General features: G+C 50.5%; 1 protein-coding gene across 1 annotated transcript in view; it reads right to left on the bottom strand.

The window, feature by feature from the left end:
- SATB2 (SATB homeobox 2) overlaps positions 1-18592 on the bottom strand; it is a 188458-nt gene that overhangs the window by 53565 nt on the left and 116301 nt on the right. Inside the window, exon 8 of the mRNA XM_029069788.2 lies at positions 17733-18208. Within this exon, the coding sequence (XP_028925621.1) occupies positions 17733-18208 (476 nt within the window). The remainder of the gene's footprint in view (positions 1-17732; positions 18209-18592) is intronic.

Here is an 18592-nt window from a genome sequence, read left to right as displayed (position 1 = left end):
AGAGGCAAGCAAATCGGGTTGGACACGATCCCTGTCCCACATGGGGCTCACAGTCTTAATCCCTATTTTGCAGAGGAGGGAACTGAGGTCCAGAGAAGTTAAGTGACTGGCCCAAGGTCAGCCATCAGACAAGGGGCAGAGGTGAGATTAGAAGCCATGTCCCTTTGACTCCCAAGCCCGGGCTCTAACCAGTGGACGACACTGCTCAATGAACCCCCGTATAGTAACTTCCTCAAGGCTTCCCATCAAGCTCAATCAGTCAATCAATGTGTGGCATTTACTGAGCTTTTACTATGTGCAGAGCACTGGATTGAGCACCATACACATAGATCGAGTTGTTCAGAGGGATTCAACCCATTCACTGCTCAGATCTATCTCACCGCCGACCTCTCGCCCACGTCCTCCCTCTCGCCCAAAATGCCCTCTCTCTTCACATCTGACAGACAATGACTCTGCCCCGCTTCAAAGGCTTATCGAAGGCTCATCTCCTCCAGGAGGCCTTCCCAGACTAAGCCCCCCTTTTCCTCATCTCATCCTCCCTTCTGAGTCTCCCTGACTGGCTCCCTTTCTTCATCCTCCCTCCCAGCCCCACACTACTTATGTCCAGATCCCTTATTTATTCATTTCTATTCATGCCCGTCTCCCCCTCTAGACCGTCAGCTCGTTGTTGGCAGGAAATGTGTCTGTTTATTGCTGTATTACACCCTCCCAAACGCTTAGTACGGTGCTCTGCACACAGTAAGCGCTCATTAAATACGATGGGCTGCCTGACTGACTGGCTTAGATGAAAGGAATCTTGATTCTAAAATGCGGCTCACTCTCTTTCTAGTCAATAAAGCCCATTCGTTGCGGAGCTGCTTCCTCCCCCTGGACCCGCCTGCTCAAAAACATATGGGCGATCTTTGCGGGCTGATTCTTCGTTTTCTTTTTCCTTTTAACCCCCAGGTTGTTTATTCTCCCCTCCTCCCACATTTGAGTTCTAACATGGGAAGACTTCTGACGTCAGAAATGATGAGGAGCTGGGCCAAAGGCGCTCTCTGTATTTTAAGGGGTTGGAGGCAGGCTCTCTCCACACATACTGTTGTCCATCTAAAATAATAATAATAATAATAATAATGTTGGTATTTGTTAAGCGCTTACTATGTGCCGAGCACTGTTCTAAGCGCTGGGGTAGACATAGGGGAATCAGGTTGTCCCACGTGGGGCTCACAGTCTTAATCCCCATTTTACAGATGAGGGAACTGAGGCACAGAGAAGTTAAGTGACTTGCCCACAGTCACACAGCCGGCAAGTGGCAGAGCTGGGATTCGAACTCATGAGCCCTGACTCCAAAGCCCGTGCTCTTTCCACTGAGCCACGCTGCTTCTCCAACTGTGGTACTTGTCAAGCACTGCCACTTGCCGGCTGTGTGACTGTGGGCAAGTCACTTAACTTCTCTGTGCCTCAGTTCCCTCATCTGTAAAATGGGGATTAAGACTGTGAGCCCCACGTGGGACAACCTGATTCCCCTATGTCTACCCCAGCGCTTAGAACAGTGCTCGGCACATAGTAAGCGCTTAACAAGTACTCATGAGGGTACTTGTTAAGCGCTCACTATGTGCCAAGCACTGTTTTAAGTACTGGGGTAGATACAAATTAGTCAGGTTGGACACAGACAGTCCCTGTCCCACATGGGGCTCACACTCTTAATCACCACCTTACAGATGAATTCACGGAGGCCCAGAGAAATGAAGTGACTTGTTCAAGGTCACAAAGCAGACATGTGGAATTAGAACCCATAACCTTCTGACTCCCAGGCCCGTGCTTTACCCATTAAGCGACATTGCTTCTCGTCATAATGCCAAATCACATTGCATCCAGGAAGTCTCCCACCTCCCACCTTTATTTCCACCCGCTTCCCGCATCACCTACTATTTATCAATCAATCAATGGTATTTACTGAGTGCTTACTATGTGCAGAACACTGTACTAAGTGCTTGGGAGAGTACAATAAAACAAGAAAGAGATACACTCTCTGCCCACATCCAGCTGACAGCCTAGAATCTAGACATTTACTGAGTGCTTACTATGTGCAGAGTACTGTACTAAGCGCTTGGGAGAGTACAAGAGAACAATAAACAGACACATTCCCTGCCCACAACCAGCTGACAGTCTAGAGTCTAGACACAGTACTATACCCAATCTGATCACCTTTATCCAACGACCCCTGCCATTCTTACCACAGGGCTTGGCACAAGGTATACCCTCAAAGTCATCATTATTCGGAAACTTCAAGAGGTGCGATCATTAAAAAAAAACAATATTCTATAAGTGCTTAACAAATACCATAACTATTATAAATGATCACTTTTCCTCATCAATCCCCGAAACATCCTGGAATTCTGTTCAAGTCCTTTTCCCATCAACTCCAAACCCATCGTTCCTTTCTCCAGCATATGCTGGGTTAGTATTAATTTGTAATAATAGTGATAATTAATAATTATAGTATTTGTTAAGCACTTACTATGTGCCAGGCACTGTACTAAGCATTGGGGTGGATACAAGCAAATCAGGTTGGACACAGGCCCTGTCCCATGTGGGTCTCGCCGTCTCAATCGCCACTTTACAGATGAGGGAACTGAGGCCCAGAGAAGTGAAGCGACTTGCCCGAGGTCACACAGCAGACAAATGGCAGAGCCAGGATTAGAACCCATGACCTTCTGACTCCCAGGCCCATGTTGTACCCACTACACCGTGCTGCTTCACCAACTTGTCTGTTGGTTGGCTGTTAAAGAGCCCGTGGAGTTGGCAACCTAGCCGAGAGCCACAGAGCCCACAAAATCCAGAAAATTCAACACGGAGGGAGAAATTAGAATCCCTCTGGGGTCACTCATTCAATCGTATTTATTGAGCGCTTTCTGTTTGCAGAGCACTGGACTAAGCGCTTGGGAAAGTACAACACGACAACCAACAGTGGCATTCCCTTCCCAACAGACATCAATACAAATAAATAAAATTCAGATATATACGTAAGTGCTGTGGGGCTGGGATGGAGGAAGAGCAAAGGGAGCACGTCAGAGCGACGCAGAAGGGAGTGGGAGTTGAAGAAAAGTGGCGTCCAAAGAGAACCCAAGGAATCATACGCCGGCGAAAGCGGTGGGATATTTATTCCTGGGTGGCTACGCTCCTGGGGAGTAACCTGCCGGACAGTGGCAGACCGTGCGATTTTATTTTTCCTCTTCCAATAACTTGGGGCCAATACGATACCCATGAAGAGGATTCTGAGCCTCTGAAATCGACACCCGCTAACCGGCGAACGTTACCCCAAAATGAAGTGATATTAGATAATCTGTTCAGCCTTTTTGTCAGCTGCAACAAATTAGGCTCTCAATATGCAAAACATCATCCTTCCAGAAAAACAAATGATCGTGATTCCGTTTAATTGTAATTTAATGAGGCATAATTTATTTTTTAAAGCGATATACACCAGGTGTGCGCCGTGGAAAACCGGCCTGACCAGAGCCCGGCGTTTCTATTTTGGAGAGGGCCCCGAGCTAGTAGTGGAAGGGGCTCTGCCGTTGTAAATCCGGTTTCTGGTTGGGGGGAGGGAGAGGCAGCGGAGGGGGAGGTGGAGGGATGAGGCGGGGCCAGGGGGAGAGGCCGGCCGGGGTCTCACTTTGGGTGTCGGAAACATTCCTTGGCCAATTTTGCTCCTTCCAACAAACACACATTTCCCATATAAAGCCAAAGGCTCGGGGGTTTGCAGAGTAATGAGGTGTGCAAATTTAGGCATAAGTTCTTAAATCCTCCCTGCACTATATTCAATATATGTACCGAGAGAGAGAGAGAGAGAGAGAGAATGGGTGTATGTCACCAGTCTCCTTCCTGGAAGATGTTGGACAGGGTCTGTGTCCAACCTGATTAACCTGAATCTACCCTAGCGCTTAGAACAGTGTCTGCCACAAACTAAGCGCTGAACAAGTACTGTAATTATTATTATTACTATTATCAGTGGTGGTGAGGTGCGGGCTTCCTGTGCATGTGAATGAATGGTCAGACTGTCCATGGCCTACTTCCAGTCCCTATGGAAGAATGGGAGATCCTGGTTTTAGCCTCCTCCCTGACTGGAGCGATGGAGAGAAGGTAATAATAATAATAAAAAACCAAGTTGACAATAATTATTATTAAGGTACTTGTTAAGCATGTATTAATAATAATGGTATTTGTTAAGTCCTTACTATGTGCCAGGCTCTGTACTAAGTGCTGAGGTGGCTACAAGCAAGATGGGTTGGATCCAGTGCCTTTCCCATGTGGGGCTCACAGTCTCAATCCCCATTTTACAGATGAGGTCCCTGAGGCCCAGAGAAGCTGAATGACTACCCTAACGTCACACAAGAGATGTATGTCAGAGCCAGGATAATAATAATAGTGATGATGGTATTTGTTTAGCGCTTACTATGCGCCAAGCAATGAGAACGCAGGTCCTTCTGACTCCCAGGCTTGTGCCGTATCCATTAGGCCCCAGGCTTCTGAGGAGGCCTCGGTACTGTTCTAAGCCCTGGGGTAGATACAAATTGATCAGGTTGGTCACAGTCCACGTCCCACACGGGGCTCACAGCCTTCTTCCTCAGTTGAAGAATGAGGGAACTGAGGTATAGAGAAGTGAACTGACTTGCCCAAGGTCACACAGCAGACGTGTGGCAGAGCCGGGATGAGACCCCAGGTCCTTCTGACTCCCAGGCCCGGACTCTAGCCACTAGAGCCACTCTCTTTGAGGAGGTCTCTGAGCGAAGCAGCTCTGACCCCAGCCAGGGCCCCCCCCACAATAAGGAGCTCAACTGATAAGCGGCATGGCCAGCAGGAAAGATTCCAGGCCTGGGAGTCAGAAGACCTGGATTCTAATCCCAGCTCCACCACTCGTCTGCTGTTGTGACCTCGGGCAAGATACTTCACAGCTCTGGGCCTCAGTGACCCCATCTGTCAAATGGGGATGAAGACTTTGAGCCCCATGTGGGACAGGGACTGTGTCCAACCCCATTATCTTGTATCCACTCCAGCACTTAGGACAATAGCTGGCATGTGGTATGTGCTTAACAAGTACTCTCCAAAATATCCCCCAAACCAAAAACAACCAGGGAACCCCACTGATCAACAGAGGGATGGAAGGAAAGTAAAACATAACGATATCTGCTTAGAAAGTTCTCAGGGACATGAATTGTCATGCATCCATTCATTCGATGGTATTTAACGAGTGCTTCCTGTGTGTACATGGTAAGCGCTCGATAAATGTCACTGATTGGTAATATCCATGCCCCCAGCTAGACCGTTGGCTCCTTGAGGTCAGAGATGTGACTACTTACTCCACTGTCCTCTACCAACCGCTTAATACAGCACCTTGAGCAGAATAAGCGCTCAGCCAATACCACTGATTTTATTCATATTTATGAATCTCTCCCCCTCTAGACTGTAAGCTCGTAATGGGAAGGGAAAGTGTCTCCCGACTCTACTATATCGCCTTCTCCCAAGTGTTTAGTACAGTGCTCTGCATACGGTGAGGGTTCGATAAATACCACTGATTGACTGATCGATGGCAAGAGCCTGGGCCTGGGAATCAGAGGACCTGAGTTCTAACCACCCCCTTCCTCAGCCCACAGCGCTTATGTCCCCATCCTGCTTGGCGTACAGTAAGAGCTCAATAAATACAAGTGAATTGAATATATTGATTTATATTTCATGTCTCTCTCCCCCTCTAGACTGTCAGTTCCTTGTGGGCTTTCTGTTTGCAGAGCACTGGACTAAGCGCTTGGGAAAGTACAACACGACAACCAACAGTGGCATTCCCTTCCCAACAGACATCAATACATATAAATAAAATTCAGATATGTACGTAAGTGCTGTGGGGCTGGGATGGAGGAAGAGCAAAGGGAGCACGTCAGAGCGACGCAGAAGGGAGTGGGTGTTGAAGAAAAGTGGCGTCCAAAGAGAACCCAAGGAATCATACGCCGGCGAAAGCGGTGGGATATTTATTCCTGGGAGGCTACGCTCCCGGGGAGTAACCTGCCGGACAGTGGCAGACCGTGCGATTTTATTTTTCCTCTTCCAATAACTTGGGGCCAATACGATACCCATGAAGAGGATTCTGAGCCTCTGAAATCGACCCCCACTAACCGGCGAACGTTACCCCAAAATGAAGTGATATTAGATAATCTGTTCAGCCTTTTTGTCAGCTGCAACAAATTAGGCTCTCAATATGCAAAACATCATCCTTCCAGAAAAACAAATGATCGTGATTCCGTTCCTGTACACTGTACTAAGCACTTGGGAGAGTACAATATAATAAACAGACACATTCCTTGCACACAATGAGCTCTTGTCTCTCACCTTTAATCCTTCATTCCCTCCCTCTTCACATTCTCAAAGACCACGCTCTAACCACTTTCAAAGCCCTTCTGCAATCACACCTCTTCCAGGAAGTCTTCCTTGACTTCCCTCTCACTTCCCCACCCTATTCGCCCTTCCTTCGGCACTGCCTCTGCACCCCCTAAGCTCTTTGATACTTCACTTCCACCGCACATACATCCTTACGTTCCACTGCTTCCCCTATTTGCGATTAATTTAATACCTAAGTATCCTTGTACCCTATTATTTCCTTAGTCCGTGAGCCCCACGTGGGACGAGGACTGTCTCCGACCTGCTTATACCTGGAATTTATTTATCATATCTGTAAATTCTTTATTTCTAACAATGTCCATCTCCTCCTGTAGACCGGAAGCTTGTTGGGGGCAGGGAATATGTCTGTTCATTGCTGTATTATACTCGCCCGAGCACTGAGTACAGTGCTTTGCACACATTAAGCGATCAGTAAGTACGAATGAATAACTTCTATCTACCCCAGCTCTTAGAACAGTGTTTAACATATAGTAAGTGCTTAATAATAATATATATATAATAAAATAATAATAATAATATTTCCCCCCTTCCTAATCAATTTTAATGTCCATCTCCCCCATAATCCATGAGCATGTGGGCAGGGATCGTGTCTGTTCACTTTGACGCACCGTACTTATCCAGGCACTTAGTACAGTGCCTTGTCACATGGTAAGCGCTCGATAAATGTCACTGATTGGTAATATCCATGCCCCCAGCTAGACTGTTGGCTCCTTGAGGTCAGAGATGTGACTACTTACTCCACTGTCCTCTACCAACCGCTTAATACAGCACCTTGAGCAGAATAAGCGCTCAGCAAATACCACTGATTTTATTCATATTTATGTCTCTCTCCCCCTCTAGACTGTCAGTTCCTTGTGGGCAAGGAACACATCTAACAACTCTGTTGTATTGTACTCTCCCAGACTGCACACAGTGAGCGCTCAATAAATACCACTGTTTGCCTGATCGATAGCAAGAGCCTGGGCCCGGGAATCAGAGGAACCGGGTTCTAATTATTATTAATCATATTTATTGAGAGCTTATTGTGTGCAAAACACTGAACTAAAAATCCTGGCTAATCCCGGGATTTAATCCCGGCTCTGCGGCTTGTCCGCAGTGTGATCTCGGACAAGTCACCGCTCTGGGCCTCAGTGACCTCATCCGTACAACAGGGATTCGAAACCTGCTCTCCCAGCCCTTTAGACTGTGAGCCTAGTAACAATAATAATAATAATAATAATGGCATTTGTTAAGCGCTTACTATGTGCCAAACACTGTTCTAAGGTCTGGGGTAGATACAAGGTAATCGGGTTTTCCCAAGCGGGGCTCACAACCTCAGTCCCCATTTTACAGATGAGGGAACTGAGGCACAGAGAAGTTAAGAGGCCCAAAGTCACAGAGCAGACAAGTGGCAGAGCCGGGATCCAAACCCACGATCTCCGACACCCAATCCTGTGCTCTTTCCACTAAGCCACGCAGACTGTGTCCGACCTGAATCGAACCCAGGGCTTAGCAGAGTGCTTGTACACAGCATGCACATCCCAAAATAGTAATAATAAAAATAATAATTGTCATATCTGCTAAGCACTTACTATACGCCAGGCATCGTACAAAGCGCTGGGGTGGATACAAGTAAAGCGGGTTGGACACGGTCCCTGGCCCGCATGGGGCTCACAGTCTCAATCATCATTTTACAGATGAGGTGACTGAGAAGCACAGAAAAGTGAAATGACTCGCCCAGGGTCATACAGCAGACAAGTGGCGGAGCCAGGATCAGAACCCATGACCTTCTGACTTTCAAGTCCGTACTCTATCCACTAGGCCAAGCTGCTACCGATGACTTCCGTCATCTCTACACCGGACAAGAAACCTTTCAACGAAAGGCAGGGGGAGCAAGGACAGAAGGAAGAAATGGGGAGGAAGGGAAAAAGGGATAGGGGTGGACAGGAAATAGTTGGAACTTTAAGGCCCAGCCCAAAAACTGAATCCATGTCTTTCCGACCAAGCTTCTTGGGGGATCGTTGGCGGGAAGCAAGACTTCTGGCTCCAGTCTCTTCTGGGAGAGGCCCGGAGGCAGATGACAGATTGATGAACCACTGTCTGGGTAGCATAAGCACCTCTTTGGACTTCTCGCCCTTCTGCACTGCCTGAAACTTCCTCTAGCCCAGGGTGAGGTGGGACCAAGTGGAGGGAGGCTCCCACAGAATAATAAAAATTAACTGTGGTATCTGCTAAGCACTCACTACATGCCAGGCACTGTACTAAGAGGTGGGGTGGATAAGAGCAAATCGGGTTGGACCCAGTCCCTGTCCCATGTGGGGCTCACAGAGAAGGCGGCGTGGCCTATTGGATGGGGTCCGGGACTGGGAGTCGGAAGGACCTGGGTTCTAATTCTGACCCTGCCGCTTTTCTGCTGTGGGACCGCGGGCAGGTCACTTCACTTCTCTGGGCCTCAGTGACCTCATCTGGAAATTGGGGATTAAGACCGTGAGCCCCTTGTGGAATAAGGACAGGGTCCAATCCGATTACTTTTTAATTTACTCCAGCGCTTAGAACACTGCCTGGCACATAGTAAGCACTTAACAAATATCATTTTTTAAAAAAAAAGACGGATGCTAAAACAGGCCACAGATGTGCTCTTAGTGAAATGCTACTGAATGTCGGAAGATGCAGGTTCCGGGCCTGGAAATGTCTCTGGGCCTCACTCTCCTCATCTGTAAAATGGGGACAAGATCTCCCGGCTCTTCTTCCCTCTCAGACTGTGAGCCTCAGGTGGGAAAGGGGCTGTGCCCCATCTGATTATCTTGCATCTACAGCAGCGCTTAGCACAGGGCGGGTGCTTAAGAAAATCCCGTCATCTTTCTAGTTCCTGTGGCTGCTAGAAACAGATTGCTTGGAGTATTCTGGAGCAGACCGAACCCGCCCCCTCACAGGGGAATCTCCGTACCCCAAAACTCTGGTCAGGACCCACGAGCGGGTCAGTAAGTCAGTCAGTCAATGGTATTTATTGAGCACCTACTATGTGCACAGCTCTTGGGAGAGTACGATACGACAATATCTGCCGAGAAAATTCCTGGGGACCTGAATTGTCATGTATTCATTCATTCAATTGTACTTATGGAGCGCCTACTGTGTGCAGAGCACCGGACTAAGCACTTGGGAGAGTCCAACGAACACTAAACCGACACGTTCCCTGCCCACAGCGAGCTTACAGGCTAGAGGGGGAGACAGACAGATATAAAGAATAAATAAATTATGGTCGTCGAGATGCCCTGTCCTAAAACGGTGTCGAGCCTCGCCAACAAACAAGCCTGATCCCAAGTCACTGACTCTGCGGAGGAAGATGGGGAGATTTTCTGCCAACTCCTTTTGGAAAGCGCAGAACTGCGGCCTTGCTAATGACATTAAGATAACTGCCTGCAAATGGGTCAGCTCTAGTTCGCCTGCCTCTTTTTCTCACCATTACATCCATTTCACTGCTCTGCCCCAACCGAGGCGCCCGGTCAAGCTTCTGGAGGAGACGTTGACGACGGGGCCACCCAGCGGGGAGGGATGGGGGAGGAAGCCTCACTGTCGTAGGGATTTGGGTGGCGAGAGGATTCCGTGGTGTCGATAAATAAAAATATCTGCAGGGCTATTTGACACTTCTTAGGGTCGCAGCTGGAGAGTTTCCAGTCCTCTACCAATCTCGGGGGGGGGGGGGGGGGGGAAGCAGAGGCCTGTCCATTCCATTCCTAGCTTGGCCAGTGGCTAGCGAATGGCAGACCATCTGCTACGAGTCAAAACTCCCCCGTGCTGGGCAGCAGCGGCACGGGAGAGAGTCGAGGGTGGAGACTCGGGTTGACTATGAGGAAGGTGGCCATGGTCAACCGCTTCCGGATTTTTCCCAAGAAAACTCTATGAATCCAGAACGACTGCAGATGGAGAGCGGGACGGTCTGGGAGAGATGTGTCCGTGGTGTCGCTGTGGGTCAGAAACGACTCGGCAGCGTAAGACAAGACAAGGGCTATTCAGACAAAGTCGGGGGGAAAACAAAGCATTCCTCGGCTCCTAGTTTTATAACGATTCCGGCTCGCGCTGCGATAGGATGCTGGGGTTCCTACTGCGGGGGCCGTTTGGCGTTGTTGCTGCCTAGCCTCTAGATTGTGAACTCGTTGTGGGGAGGGAACGTGTCTGCTGACTGCTCTGTTGGACTCTCCCAAGTGCTCGGTACAGTGCTCTGCACACAGTCCATACTTCACTCTGCTGTCCAGATCAATCTCCTACAAAAACGTTCGGACCACGTTTTTCCACTCCTCAAGAAACCCCAATGATTGTCCATCCACCTCCACATCAAACAAAACTCCTCACCACCGGCTTTAAAGCACTCAATAACCTTGTCCCCTCCTACCTCATCTTGCTACTCTCCTTCTACAACCCAGCCCGCATAATTCGTTCCTTTAATGCCCACCTTCTCGCTTTGCCTCCATCTCCTCCTCTTGCCGTGTCCTCCCTCTGGGCTGGAACGCCCTCCCTCCTCAACTCCGACATATAATTCCTCTCCCCCATTTCGAAGCCTTACCGAAGGCCCATCTCCTCCAGGAGGTCTTCTCTAACTAAGCCCTCTTTTCCTCTTCTCCCACCCGCTTCTGCGTCACCCTGACTTGCTCCTTTTCTTCATCCCCCCTCCCTGCCCCACACCGCTTATGTCCGTATCTGTCATTTATTTATTTCTATTAATGCCTGTCTCCCCCTCTAGACTGTAAGCTCGTTGTGCCCAGGGAATGTGTCTGTTCTATTGTCCTCTCCCAAGCTCTTAGTCCAGGGTTCCGCACACAGTAAGCACTCAATAAATATGATCTAATGGCTGAATGAATGAATGAACAGTAAGCACTCCATGATAATAATAATAATAATAATAATAATGTTGGTATTTGTTAAGCGCTTACTATGTGCAGAGCACTGTTCTAAGCGCCGGGGGTAGATACAGGGTAATAAAATACGACTGTCTGACAGACTGCATGGCAAAAGGCAGCGAGGTGACGGGCAGCTGGAGGCGATTCCATCGCGCTCCTCCTTTTCGTCCAACGGCGACGGGTCGACCCACCCACCCGGGGTCGGTTAGGCAGGCCCAGCCTGGTAGGGCGGTTGCCCACCTTAGCGTTTCTCTCCTCCAACCTAGCTCGTACACTCCGCTCCTCTGGTGCCGCTAACCTTCTCAGTGGGCCTCCAGCTCGCCGGTCTCGCCACCGACCCCTGGACAAGGTATCAGGCTGCAGTTTTGAGGATGAATTCATCTCCATCCATAGCATGGTCAGGGAGTGGGGGGTGGGGGATGATGGGGTCCCTGCTCTGAGGACCCTGGAGGCTTCCCTCCCTCGGCTCCACGGGGGCTCGGCCCACCACATCACGGAGCAGTGGCTAGAGCACAGGCCTGGGAGTCAGAAGGTCATGGGTTCCAATCCCCACTCCGCCTCTTGTCTGCTCTGTGACCCTGAGCAAGTCACTTCACTTCACTCCTCAGTGACCTCATCAGTAAAATGGGGATTGAGACTGTGAGCCCCATGTGGGACAGGGACTGTGTCCAACCTGATTTGCTTGTATCCACCCCAGTGCTTAGTACAGTCGCTGGCATATAGTAAACACTTAACGAATACCATAATTATCATTATCATTATTAATAATAATGATAATGTTGGTATTTGTTAAGCGCTTACTATGTGCAGAGCACTGTTCTAAGCGCTGGGGTAGATACAGGGTAATCGGGTCGTCCCACGTGAGGCTCACGGTTAATCCCCATTTTACAGACGAGGTCACTGAGGCACAGAGAAGTTAAGTGACTCGCCCACAGTCGCACAGCTGACAAGTGGCAGAGTCGGGAGTCGAACTCATGACCTCTGACTCCGAAGCCCAGGCTCTTTTCCACTGAGCCACGCTGCTTATTATGATAATAATAATGATTATTATCATTATCGTGGTGAGCTGGTAGGTCATCAGCATTAATGGTATGTACTGAGTGCTCACTGTATGCTGAGCACGTACTAAGCCTTTAGGTGAGCTCAGTATGACAGAAATGGAGATACGTTTCCTGCCCAAGATGAGTTTAACAACTCTACAAGGGGAGATGGTCATAAGAATAATAATTTATATGATTATTTTTAAATTATTATTATTATTAATGGTACCTGTTAATCGCTTACTATGTGCCAAGCACTGTTCTAAGCACTGGGGGAGATACAAGCTAAGCAGGTTGGACACTGTCCCTGTCCCACATGGGGCTCCCACTCTTAATCCCAATCTTACAGATGAGGGAACTGAGGCGCAGAGATGTGAGGCGACTCCCCCAGGGTCACACAGCAGACAGGTGGTGGAGTTGGGATTAGAAACCAGGTCCTTCTGACTCCCGGGCCTGTGCTCTATCAACTAGGCCACTCCACTTCTGCACATGAAGACAAATGAATAATTTATAGCCTATAATTCAAAGCCATGTACGCAAATGGCGAGGGGTTGAGGGTGGGGCAAATATCAAATGCCCAAAGGTCACAGATCCAAGTTCACAAGTGACGCAGATTGGTGTCTGTCTCCCGGCCCCTCGTGGTGGGCAGGGACTGTCACTCTTTATTGCTCTATTGTACTTTCCCAAGGGTTCAGTACAGTGCCCTGCACACGGTAAGTGCTTAATAAGGCCGACTGGATGGATGAATGAATGAGAGCGAGCTGGGGAAAAGGAGACTCGATCGGGGGAAGGCCGGGGGGAGGGACTCCAGTCAGTCGATCGTATTTATCGAGCCCGTACTGTGTGCAGAGCACTGCACGGAGCGCTTGGGAGAGGACAGTAGAATAACATGACAAAGTCCCTGCCCACGAGGAGAAGAGTGGAAACGAAAGAGCGCGATCGCTCTACGTACCCCCTAGACCAGGACGAATGTCCACGGGGGCCGCCCAGAGCCTCGGAGGTTGGGACCCTCCAGCTACCCAGGCTGATACCCCAGCGGTGCTCTCGCCACCCTCAGCCCCGCCACAGTGCTCGGACGAAACAGCGACACACTTCCGCCGGCCGCTCCAACACCGGCCCAGCCCGCTCGCACGTCGGGCACTGCCACGGTGCTCGGGACAAGACAGCGCCGCATTCCCATCAACCCCTTCAACGCCGGCCCGGCCCGCTGCTCTCTGGCCACTTTCACAGTGCTCCGCTCACCGGCCCGACCCTCCGCGGCTTCTGGGCCCGGTCCACCCAGCGGCTTCGCTCGTGACCGCGGTGCGGCTTGGCACCGGGTCATAATCACGATGATAATAATTGTGGAATCTGATAGGCGCTTACCACGTACCGGGCACTGGACTGAGCGCCGGGACAGACACAAGCACCTCGGGGTGGACACGGTCTCTATCCCGCATGGGGCTCATAGTCTTAATCCCCCTTTTATATTTGAGGGAACTGAGGCCCAGAGGAGTGAAGTGACTTGCCCAAGGTCCCCCAGCAGACATGTGGTGGAGCCGTGATTCCCACCCAGGTCCCGGGCTCTAGCCACTGAGCCCCACTGCTTCTCGTCTCAGTTCTCAGAGGGTGTTTGAGACGTGGCTGGCCGGAGCTCACGAGGGATCGCCACACAGTGTCACCTAGGCCACTTTCCCCAACCCCAACTGTCACGGCGCCCGGATACCGCCGATCTCAGACCCATTCCTGATGCTAACCAGCGTGGCTCAGTGGAAAGAGCCCGGGCTTGGGAGGCAGAGGTCATGGGTTCGAATCCCAACTCTGCCACCTATCAGCTGTGTGACTGTGGGCGAGTCACTTAACTTCTCGATGCCTCAGTTCCCTCATCTGTAAAATGGGGATGAAGACTGTGAGCCTCACGTGGGACAACCTGATGACTCTGTATCTCCCCCAGCGCTTAGAACAGTGCTCTGCAACTAGTAGGCGCTTAACAAATACCAACATTATAATTATTATTATTAGCCAGCCAATGAAAGGCCTGGCTTCTTTTCTGCCCCTCCACGATGGGCCACCGTCGCTTCCCATCGTCCCTAAGTTGGATGGAGAGCCAGACTTGATAAGATGACCAAGCCCGATCTTTGAGGTTGAGGAAGCAGCGTGGCTTAGTGGAAAAAGCCCGGGCTTGGGAGTCAGAGGTCGTGGGTTCTAATCCCAGCTCCGCCACTTATCATCTGTGTGACTCTGGGCAAGTCACTTCACTTCTCTGTGCCTCAGTGACCTCATCTGGAAAATGGGGATTAACTGTGAGCCTCACGGGGGACGACCTGATTACCTTGTATTAACCCCAGTGTTTAGAACAGAACACATAACGAATGCCATCATCATCAGCTTCGGGCGACCTTTCTCTCTCCCACCCCCAAAGCGTCCCACGCCATAGGGTGTGTGGCGTGACCCTGGCTGCCCTGCCCAGTTTTGCTACAGATGACCCGCACCTGGGTAGAGAAGCAGCGTGGCCCGGTGGCTAGGGCCCGGGCCTGGGAGTCAGAAGGTCACGGGTTTTAATCCCAGCTCTGCCACTTGTCTGCTGTGTGGCCTTGGGCAAGTCACTTTGCTTCTCTGGGCCTCATGTATTTCATCTGTCAAATGGGAATTGAGACTGTGAGCCCCATGTGGGACAGGGACCGTGTCCAACCCGATTTGCTTGTATCCACCGCCGCACTTAGTACAGTGCCTGGCACATAATAAGTGATTCACACAAGCCATAATTATTATCAATTATTATTATTATCATTAGAAAAGACCAATGGCCAACAGAATCCTGTTACCCTGTGACCTTTCTCATTCCTGTCCTTACCACCTCCTTGTCAGGAAAGAGAAGGGGGATAGCGTGACTCTCTCACCTTACAGACGAAGAAAAAATGAGCTAGAACCCTCTAGACTGTAAGCTGGTTGGGGGCAGAGAATGTATCTGCTTATTGTTCTATTCTACTCTCCCAAGTGCTTAGTACAGTCTCTGCCCACAGTAAGCACTCAATAAATATGACTGAATGAACGAACCCTCCCTCTGCTAGACTGCAAGCTCCCTATGGGCAGGAGTACTGTCACTTACTCGACTGTAATAATAATAAAAACAGTATCCGTTAAGTGCTTACTATGTGCCGAGCACTGTTCTACACGCTAGGGTAGACACAAGTTAATGAGGTTGGACACAGTCCCTGTCCCCTATGGGGCTCACACTCTTAACCCCTATTTTCCATATGAGGGCAGTGAGGCCCAGAGAACTGGAAGTGACTCACCCAAGGTCACCCAGCAGACATGTGGCAGAGCTGGAATTAGATTTCCTCTTCCCCAATCCCCCAGCACTTATGCATATACCTGTCATTTTATTTGTTTGCATTGATGTCTATTTATTTTGACATCTGTCTCCCCTCTCTAGACTGTGAGTTTGTCGTGGGCAGGGACTGTCACCGTTTATTATTGATCTGAACTTTCCCAAGCGCTCGGTACAGTGCTCTGTACACTGTAAGAGCTCGATAAATATGACTGAATGAATAAATGAACCCCACACCTTCTGCCTCCCAGGCCCAGGCTCTATCCGCTATGCCATGCTGCTTTTCTCGTAGTCTCCCTAGCACTTGATAGAGTTCACCCGACCATTCTCACAATCATATTTCTTGAGCGCTTACTGCGTGCAGAACACTATTTAGGAGAGTCCAATCCAACAACAAACAGGCATATTCCCTGCCCACAAGGAGCTTCCAGTCTAGAGGAGGAGAAGACAGATATTGAAAATGAAGAAGTGACAGATGTGGACAGAAGCGTCGTGGGGCGGGGCAAGGAGTCAGGCCTCGATAAATACAATCGATCGCAGGGGAGCCTTTAGGTCCCCGGTACCTTTCGTTCATTAATTCAGCCCAAGCAGCGTGGCTTAGTGGCAAGAGCCCCGGCTTGGGAGTCAGAGGACGTGGGTTCTAATCCCGACTCCGCCACTTGTCTGCTGGGTGACCTTGGGCAAGCCGCTTCACTTCTCTGAGCCTCAGTTACCTCATCTATAAAATGGGGATTAAGAGTGTGAGCCCCATGTGGGACAACCTGCTCACCTCGTATCTACCGCAGTGCTTGGCACGTAGTAAGTGCTTAACAAATCTTGTCTCACGCCATCAAGTCTTCTCCGACCCACAGCAACGCCACGGACACATCTCTCTCAGATCGCCCCCCCCCGCCATCTGCAATCGTTCTGGTACCATTATTGTAATTATTATCATTACGGTGCCTGGCACACAGTAAGCGTTTAGCAAATGCCATCATTATTAATTGTAATTATCGTAATAATAATAATGTTGGTATTTGTTAAGCGCTTACTATGTGCAGAGCACTGTTCTGAGCGCTGGGGGAGACACAGGGGAATCAGGTTGTCCCACGTGGGGCTCACAGTCTTCATCCCCATTTTACAGATGAGGGAACTGAGACACAGAGAAGTGAAGTGACTTGCCCACAGTCACACAGCTGACAAGTGGCAGAGCTGGGATTCGAACTCATGACCTCTGACTCCAAAGCCCATGCTCTTTCCACTGAGCCATGCTGCGTGCACTTACTGCGTGCAGTACACTGTACTAAGTGCTTGGGAGAGTCCAACAGACCCCATCCCCCGCTCACGACAAGCTTCCGGTCGAGAGAGGCGGAGAGACGGGCATGGCGGAGTGGACAGAGCCCGGGCCTGGGAGTCAAAGGTTATGGGTTCTAATTCTGGTTCCTCCACTTATCTGCCGTGTGGCCCTGGGCAAGACGCTTGACTTCTCCAGCCCTCAATTCGCTCCTCTATAAAATGCGGACGGAGGCTGTGAGCCCCACACGGGACAAGGGACTGCGTCCACCCCGATTTGCTTGCATCTACCCCAGCGTTTAGGAATAAACATAATGATGGTATTTGTCGATAATAATAATAACTATATGCAGAGCACTGTTCTAAGCGCGGGGGAGATATAGGGTAATCAGGTCGTCCCATGTGAGGCTCACAGTTAATCCCCATTTTACAGATGAGGGAAGAGGCACAGAGAAGTTAAGTGACTTGCCCACAGTCACACAGCTGACAAGTGACAGAGCCGGGATTCGAAGCGTTTACGATGTACCAGGCACTGTACCGAGCGCTGGTACAGTGTCCTCTTCTTCTTCTTCTTGATGCACACAGTAATCCCGGCGCTTAGCCCCTAGTAACCGCTTAAAGAATACCACTGTCACTATTATGATGATTATTACTATGATGATGATGATTATTATTACTATGAGGATGAATCGTACTTTCCAAAGCGCTCAGTACAGTGCTCTGCACACAGTAAGCGCTCCATCAATACGACCGGCCGAACGAATTACGAAACGAAGAAAGGACGGGGTGGGGGGGGGGGGGCGGTACCTGGGTGCGGTTGAAGGCCACGCGGGCGAAGACGGCCTGAGAGACGCTGGCCCTCTTGAGCTCGTCGCGGACCTGCTGGTAGATGTCGGGCGACACCTCGACCGAGGCGTTGGCGGGCTCGGGCTTGACGGCGCGGGGGATGGGCGGGTGGTTGAGGAACTGCTGGTTGATGGCGGCCTGCGGGTGCTGGTGGGCCAGCAGGCGACTGACGGCGATCTGCTGGTTGATCAGGTGGGCCATGGCGATCTGCTGGCGGACCAGCTGCGGGCTCAGCTGCGGCGACAGGAGGCCGGGGCTCATGAGGGGCTGCAGGCCGGGCACCTGGTTGCGGATGGGCGAGCCGTGGTGGAGCTGGCCGTGGGGCAGGGGCTCGCCCGTCTTGCCCAGCGGGGCCAGCTGGCTCAGGTTGGGCAGGTGCAGGGGACGCTGGCCCAGGACGCAATAGTCCGACAGGTTCTCTCGTTCCACGCGTTCCACTGGCCGGGAGCGGGAGGAAACCCAAAAACGAGAAACGTCAAATCCCTGAGCGCCGCGCGTCCGTTCGTTCCGTCGCGCCCGCCGGGAGCTCGCTGTGCGGGGCGCATTCGTTCCACCGTTCACTCGATCGTATTTACTGAGCGCTCACTGGGTGCAGGGCATGCGTTCCATCGTTCGTTCCATCTATTTACAGGGCGCTTACTGTGGGCGGAGCATGCGTTCCATCGTTCATTCAGTTATATCTACTGAGCGCTCGCCATGTGCAGGATATTCATTCGATCGTTCACTCGACTGCACTGATTGAGGACTTACTGTGTGCAGAGCATTCATTCAGTGAATCAATTTATTGAGTGCTCACTGTGTACAGAGCATTCATCCGATGT

Source organism: Ornithorhynchus anatinus, chromosome 7 (assembly GCF_004115215.2).
Source record: "Ornithorhynchus anatinus isolate Pmale09 chromosome 7, mOrnAna1.pri.v4, whole genome shotgun sequence".
Lineage (NCBI taxonomy): Eukaryota > Metazoa > Chordata > Mammalia > Monotremata > Ornithorhynchidae > Ornithorhynchus > Ornithorhynchus anatinus.
Note: the sequence above shows the minus strand (reverse complement) of the source record. Positions and strands in the feature narration are given on the sequence as shown.